This window comes from Bombina bombina, chromosome 1 (genome assembly GCF_027579735.1).
Source record: "Bombina bombina isolate aBomBom1 chromosome 1, aBomBom1.pri, whole genome shotgun sequence".
In the NCBI taxonomy this organism is placed as follows: Eukaryota; Metazoa; Chordata; class Amphibia; order Anura; family Bombinatoridae; genus Bombina; species Bombina bombina.
Genome location: NC_069499.1, coordinates 546,025,981 through 546,034,326, shown reverse-complemented (window position 1 = coordinate 546,034,326; position 8,346 = coordinate 546,025,981). Strand labels below are relative to the sequence as shown.

Sequence of the window (8,346 nt, the reverse complement as noted above, 5' to 3'; positions counted from 1 at the left end):
AGGCTAAGGTACTGAATAAATGTTTGTCCTTTATTCCAACTACTCTCTACAAACCATTCGAGATGTACATTGACATACAAAAATTTGAGCGGAACCTCAGACTTAAAGGGACATGAAACACAATTTTTTTCTTTCATGATTTAGAAAGAGCATGACATTTTAAACAACTTTCTAATTTACTTCTATTATCTAATTTGCTTTAATCTCTTGATATACTTTGGTGAAAAGCATATCTAGATAGGCTAAGTAACTGCTGATTGGTTGCTGCACGTAGATGTCTCACGTGATTGGCTCACCCATGTGCATTGCTATTTCTTCAAGAAAGGATATCTAAAGAATGAAGCAAATCAGATAATAGGCGTAAATTGGAATGTTGTTTAAAATTGTGTTCTCTACTTGAATCATGAAAGAAAATGTTTGGGTTTAGTGTCCCTTTAAGGAGCACTTTGGTGTGGAACAGGGTGATAATCTCGTCGACTCTAGCAATATTAAGAAAATAAAACCTAAAAGCACGTATGACTGTTCCATTTCTAATCCTAGTATAAAGACGTATACAAGACTCCTGTTGGAGGATACAGGGAAAATGTGCAATACGGCAAAAATGGATTGCAGGAACAACTTATCTAAAGATGAAATACAAGCGTTGGATAACCTAAGTGGCAACAAAGAGCTGATATTCAGGGAGGCTGATAAAGGGGGAGCCCTGGTGATAATGGATTACACATATTACCGACAGGAAACCCTTACACAGCTTAATGATGATTCCACATACAGACAATTGACATGTAATCCTACAAAAGTGTTTAAAGAACACATCGATGAAGTACTTGATCGAGCCTTTGAGAATGGCTGGCTTAGCAAACAAGAGAGGGGATTCATGCAAGTGGAATATCCACGTACACCAGCATTTCATACGCTACCCAAGCTCCACAAAAATCCCATTAGTCCTCCAAGACCCATAGTGTCTTCTATAGGGTCTCTATTACAGCCTGTTGCAATTTTTTTGGACAGCATTCTACAGCCGGTTGTACGTAACATGCCCTCATTCCTTCTGGATTCAATTAGTTTAATCAATGAATTACGGAGGTTTCCCAAAATTGAAGGACCAATGATTTTGGTCACATTAGACGTTATGAGTCTTTATACTGCTATTCCACATGGGCAAGGTATTGCAGCTACTCAGAAACAACTGAATCGGTACCCATATGTGTGACCACCTGTGGATTTGATTCTGGAACTGTTGGAACTGTGTTTACACAGGAATTATTTCAAATTTGAAAAGTCATTTTATTTGTAATTAAAGGGCACGGCGATGGGGTCTAACATGGCCCCATCGTACGCCAACCTTTTTATGGCTGAGTTCGAGGAGAGAGACACTGACCTTTTCAAACATCAACATGTTAAATACTTTAAAAGGTACATAGATGATTTGTTCATCTTATGGTCAGGTACGGAACTTGAATTGGATATTTGGTTTCATATGCTAAACGCAGCCTCTGCTGATCTACAATTTAAAATGACGAGGAGTTCCATATCTGTGGATTTTCTAGATTTAAGAATATATCTAGAAGCTGGAATCTTGTGTAATACACTGTTTAAGAAGGTGACGGACAGAAACTCTTTATTAGAAGCAACAAGTTGCCACCCACCTTCACTAAAGAATGCTCTGCCCATCTCACAATTTAAGAGGGTTATTAGAAACAACAGTACGCAGGATTGCGCACAACAACAGCTTGAGATGAAGGTAAGATTTCTCCACAGGGGGTTATCGTGAAAAACAGATTGAGAAACACTTTGTACGATTTGCCCCCATGACACAGGATGTGGCCCTACAGGCGAAAACAACTCAGAAGGAAAATCAAAGAATGATCCTCTCTACTACGTATACTGCCGACAAATACAATTTGCAACAGTTGGTGAAAAAGAACTGGAATATAATAGAGAGTGACAAAAGTTTACCATTCAAAGGTGTTGTCCATCCTCGGGTGGGATATTGACGATCCAGATCCCTACGGGACATTTTGGTAAAAGTGGATCCTGTCTAGAATTATACCAAAAAGAACTGGCTACAAACATCCAAACCTGGATACTATAAGTGCATTGGTTGCACTACGTGCAATGGTCTTTCTAACGCAAAGTTTTTTTTTTTTTTTTTTTTTTTTAATTGTGGATTCATTTAATAAGAAATGTACATTTATTTATCCTCTGGCTTATTAAAGCAGTATGTCAGACAGCATTTTCCACAGTAATGTCTGTCAAAGTGGCTAGCCATGAAAACTCCAGCACCACACTCATCTGAAGGACATTCACGACGCAGGCGGTGGATTTTGCCATTTTCGTCAACCTTGTAATACTTAAGCACAGCAAGCTTGACCTTCTTTCTCTTATGCTTGTTCTTCTTGGGAGTGGTGTAAGACTTCTTCTTTCTCTTCTTAGCACCACCACGGAGCCTCAGCACAAGGTGAAGAGTAGACTCCTTCTGGATGTTGTAATCGGAAAGAGTGCGACCATCTTCCAACTGCTTGCCAGCAAAGATCAATCGCTGCTGATCAGGGGGGATACCTTCCTTATCCTGAATCTTAGCCTTGACATTTTCTATAGTATCGGAGGCCTCAACCTCGAGGGTGATGGTCTTCCCCGTGAGAGTTTTCACGAAGATCTGCATCTTGCTGCCGGATCCACCTACTCCCGATGGCGGATCTTGAAAAGAGCTAACGCAAAGTTTTTTACCCATCCCACTACAAATCACAGATATATAATCCGACAGAGTAACCTGCACTTCTACACACATTGTGTATTTATTGCATTGTCCGTGCGGGTTATTCTATGTCGGAAAAACTATTGATGACCTCCGCACCCGTATGGCCAACCACCGCGCAGTCATTCGGTTAGCAATTAAAAATAAAAATTCTGAACAACCCGTGGCTAGGCATTTTGCGCTGATGGGACATACGGTGGCAGATTTGAGATATGTGATTATAGATCACATCCCACCCCTCACAAGGGGAGGCGATAGAAATAGACTTCTACTCCAGTGTGAATCCAGATGGATTTTTAATCTGGGCACTATTGTGCCTGGTGGGCTGAATACCCACTTAGATTGGCATTGTTTTTTATAGAGCTTTTCTGTAACTTAATTTAGTGGTTATGTATGAGATTAGCTAGTTCACTTAGGTCAACCATGAGTCAGGTATAGCTAGGGTCCAATTTGCCTAGTTTATTATTATTTTTTGCTTTATTATGATTGTTTATTAATTTCTTCAGATAGTATGATTGGGTCATATGTATTGCTTGCAATAGTTTAAACAATGTTAATTAGACTTCCGATATGATGTAGTGACAGGGGTTAAGTTGCTTTAATTATTATGATCACTACCCTTGCGTCAGCAGTAGTGAGACTTAGTTCATAGGCAAATGTGTATGCTAGTGAGTAGGTATTATGTTCCCATTAAGTAAGGCAGCAATTATAACAAAGATGGCCAGCAAATATCATAATATGTGAGTCCGCTATGTATATTCTATGTTTAACGATTTTTAACCACAGTGCGGTTTACTTTTTAGCATGACGCTGTGGCTGGTTGTCATGCCGATGCTCTGGGCATGCGCAATGGTGCGAGCAGAACGCCGGGCGACTTCCGGTACAGCATCATGTTTAGTATGTGTAGACTCTCACTTTCCTATCCTGATATATATATAAAACAAACAGACACACACACGCGCATGCGCCTCATTAGCATAACTTTTTTTTTCCTGTTTTTTTTTATATATATATATATATATATATATATATATATTCCGTAATTTTATCATCAGTCATTGAAAATATCAACCCCCTTTTGTGTTTCATTTATTTGGCTATATTTTTTTAAAAAGCTATAAACTATAGTATTTTAGGTATAGTGATATTTGTTGAATAATCTAAATAATGAACCAGGAATAAAAATGTTTGACAGGAGATATAAAATGCTGTTGATCTTTGCCTCTGGGGTTCTTCATGACATGTCTAAAACATTTGGCTAGATTACGTGTTTTGCGTTAGAAGCTGTGCGGTGCTAACGAGCAGTTTATGCTCACCGCTCACTTACAGACAGCGCTGGTATTACGGATTTTTACAAACCTGGCGTTAGCCACAGAAAAGTGACCGTAGAGCAAAATTTTGTTCCACATCTCACCTCAATACCAGCGCTGCTTACGTTAGCAGTGAGCTGGTAAAACGTTCTCGTGCACGATTTTCCCATAGGAATCAATGTGGGAGAGCCGGCTGAAAAAAAAAACCTAACACCTGCAAAAAAGCAGCGTTGAGCTCCTAACGCAGCCCCATTGATTCCTATGGGGAAATAAAAGTTATGTCTACACCTAACACCCTAACATGAACCCCAAGTCTAAACACCCCTAATATTACACTTATTAACCCCTAATCTGCCACCCTGACATCGCCGACACCTACATTATATTATTAACCTCCAATGTGCCGCTCCGGACACCGCCGCCACCTACATTATACCTATGAACCCCTAATCTGCTGCCCCCAACATCGCCGACCACCTACATTATATTTATTAATCCCTAATCTGCCACCCCCAATGTTGCCGCAACCTAACTACTTTTATTACCCTTAATCTGCAGCGCCCAACGTCGCCACCACTATAATAAAGTTATTAACCCCTAAACCTAAGTCTAACCTAACCCTAACCCCCCCTAATTTAAATATAATTTAAATAAATCTAAATAAAATTACTGCAATTAACTAAATAATTCCTATTTAAAACTAAATACTTACCTATAAAATAAACCCTAAGATAGCTACAATATAACTAATAGTTACATTGTAGCTAGCTTATGGTTTATTTTTATTTTACAGGCAACTTTGTATTTATTTTAACTAGGTACAATAGTTATTAAATAGTTATTAACTATTTAATAACTACCTAGTTAAAATAAAGACAAATTTACCTGTAAAATAAAACCTAACCTAAGTTACAAATACACCTAACACTACACTAAAATTAAATTAATTGCCTAAATTAAATACAATTAATTACAATTAAATTAAATAAAATTATCTAAAGTACAAAAAACAAACACTAAATTACAGAAAATAATAAAGAAATTACATGATTTTTAAACTAATTACACCTAATCTAATCCCCCTAACAAAATAAAAACAGCCCCCCCAAAATAAAAAAAAGCCCTACCCTACACTAAATTACAAATAGCCCTTAAAGGGGCCTTTTGCGGGGCATTGCCCCAAAGTAATCGGCTCTTTTACCTGAAAATAAAATTACAATTCCCCACCACCCACACAACCAACCCTACTCTAAAACCCACCCAATCCCCCCTTAAAAAACCTAACACTAACCCCCTGAAGATCACCTACCGGGAGACATCTTCAGCCAACCGGGCCGAAGTCCTCAACGAAGCCGGGAGAAGTCTTCATCCAAGCCGGGCGAAGTGGTCCTCCAGATGGGCAGAAGTCTTCATCCAGACGGCATCTTCTATCTTCATCCATCCGGCGCGGAGCGGGTCCATCTTCAAGACATCCGACGCGGAGCATCCTCTTCTGACGGCTAAACACAGAATGAAGGATGCGGGAGTGTGGCGGTTTAGGGGTTAATATATTATAGTTGCGGCGATGTCTGGTTCGGCAGATTAGGGGTTAAAAAATGTATTTTAGTGTTTGCTCTGTGGGAGGGCCTCGGTTTAGGGGTTAATAGGTAGTTTATGGGTGTTAGTGTATTTTTTAGCACTTTAGTTAAGAGTTTTATGCTACGCCGTTGTATTGACTTTAAAATACGGTACCAGTCTTGACAGGAGAGGGTCTACCTGTCACCTTTTGGCAGACTTGTGATACCGGCGCTATGCAAGTCCCATTGAAAATATAGGATACGCAATTGACGTAAGTGGATTTGCGGTATTTCCAAATCTGGCCAGAAAAGTGAGCGGTACACCTGTACCTGCAAGACTCGTAATACCAGCGGGCGTTAAAAAGCAGCGTTTGGACCGGCCAACGCTGCTTTTTAAGCCTAACGCAAGACTCCTAATCTAGCCGATTGTGTTTTAAGTATCTTGCCAACTTGGAGAATTAGAACTACATACATTTTCCATATTCCTTTTCAGCTCCATCTGTCTTGTTTGATTTTACACACTTAAAGATACAGTGTATGTTTAGTACTTTTAGAATTATACTGTATTTTTCATTTCCCATAGTAATCAATTAATAAATGTGAGAATTTCCTTTTAGGTTTATGGATCAAAACTTGTGTGCCCTTACTCACTTTGATAAAAATCTGCCTCTCACATCCCAGATGTTCTTTTGTTTCCCCCTTTGTACTGTGTTTAAACAGCATCTTTTTGAAGTAGCCACTTTATATCGTCTTGATAAAACTCATTGGTTTAATGGCTTACATTGAGATCATCAGTGCTATGATGGAAGACAATGGTGTAGACACCAGACCGTGTGGCTAAGATTTTTTTTATATGTGTAAGCTAAAGTCTATAACAAATACCTTTTATTGTTTTAAGATCGGTATCCCAGAGCAGTTTAGAAGCAAAAGTGAAAAAATGTAATACCTAAGTACTGTCTTTGTGTATTGAGAGATTGAGAGGCGTGAGATAGCTACACTGGCCGATTGGTTTCAATGAGCAAAAGCAACCAAAGATAAATTTAAAAATGGTTTAGATACATTTCTGGCTAGAAACAGAATTCAGGGATATGATTACTTGTGTTAAATGGGTCACCTTTTTAATGGGACTAATTTTAAGCTCAACTGGATAGTTTATTGTAAGTAAATTAAGATTTCAACTCAATTGACTAGTGACGTATGGGATATACATTCCTTCCAGGAGGGGGCAAAGTTTCCCAAACCTCAAAATGCCTATATATACACTTCCCACCTCACTCATACCTTAATTTTACAAACTTTGCCTCCTTTGGAGATGTTGAAGCAAGATGTGCTTGATTTCTTCTGTGAAAGCGCTTCTAAGCATTTTGAAGCCCAATTCCTCTCAAAGTACAGTGTTTGTCTGAGGGATGTGAAGGGAGTATTACCTGATGATACCATGTTTTCGCCTATGGGAAATCTATTCTAGGGCTCTCTGTAAATCGGTTGCAGGGATTCATCTGCTGCCTCCCTTTACAGATCGACCTTTTTCTCCTCTACCATTACCTTTGCTTATATGTTTCAGTACTGGTTTGGCTGTCTGCTATATGTGGATGGTTGTCTTCTGGTAAGTATATATCAGTTTTTAAGACACTCTCAGCTATGTTTGGCACTTTATATTATAAAGTTTTTAATATATATTGCATATATTTGCCATGAGTCAGGTCTGTATATTTCCCTTTGCAGTCTTAACAGTTTCAGCATGGAAATTATGTTTATGGGAGAATTTAGGTATCTTATTCTTACTTGGGGTTCCGGTTAATTGTAACTTGGAGTCCCTGTTTTTAAATTTGTTTGTGGGCTAACTAGGCTCGCGATGACGCAAGATTTTACTTTTTATTGCCTCATTTTTGGCGCAAAAACTTTTGGCGTCTGTTGTGATGCGAGTTGTGTCATTCATTGCGTCTTTGTTGATGCAAATTTTTTTGCCGCAAAGTCGTGGCTGTTATGACGTGAGTTGCGTCATTTCATTGTGTTAGCTTTGGCGCCAAAAGATTTTTCCTCTGCATTTGCATCATCTTTGTTTGCGTCATTCTTTGCGCCAAAATTTGTTATATTAAGTCTCTCCCTCTTTTGCTCACTGCTCTCATTTGTTTATAGAGGGCTATGATGTTTGCTTTCGGTTTTACTTTTGTATAAGAATTTTATCATAAGCATTTTTCTCTTGTAAGGTGTATCCAGTCCACGGATCATCCATTACTTGTGGGATATTCTCCTTCCCAACAGGAAGTTGCAAGAGGATCACCCACAGCAGAGCTGCTATATAGCTCCTCCCCTAACTGCCATATCCAGTCATTCTCTTGCAAGCTCTCAACATAGCTGGAGGTAGTAAGAGGAAAGTGGTGTAATATAGTTAGTTTTTTCTTCAATCAAAAGTTTATTGTTTTTAAATGGTACCGGAGTTGTACTATTTTATCTCAGGCAGCATTTAGAAGAAGAATCTGCCTGCGTTTTTCTATGATCTTAGCAGAAGTAACTAAGATCCACTGCTGTTCTCACATATGTCTGAGGAGTGAGGTAACTTCAGAGGGGGAATGGCGTGCAGGTTTTCCTGCAATAAGGTATGTGCAGTTAATATATTTCTAGGGATGGAATTTGCTAGAAAAATGCTGCTGATACCGGATTAATTTAAGTTAAGCCTAAATACAGTGATTTAATAGCAACTAGTATCAGGCTTGCTATCAGA

The 8,346-nt window shown here is 38.8% G+C and overlaps 2 protein-coding genes across 2 annotated transcripts in view; one reads left to right on the top strand and one right to left on the bottom strand.

Moving 5' to 3' along the window:
* FAM117B (family with sequence similarity 117 member B) overlaps nt 1-8,346 on the top strand; it is a 578,958-nt gene that overhangs the window by 66,126 nt on the left and 504,486 nt on the right.
* On the bottom strand, nt 2,172-2,706 carry LOC128645593 (ubiquitin-40S ribosomal protein S27a). Its single transcript, XM_053698683.1, has one exon. It carries the CDS (start codon nt 2,663-2,665, stop codon nt 2,195-2,197), a length of 471 nt encoding a protein of 156 aa, XP_053554658.1. The 5' UTR covers nt 2,666-2,706; the 3' UTR covers nt 2,172-2,194.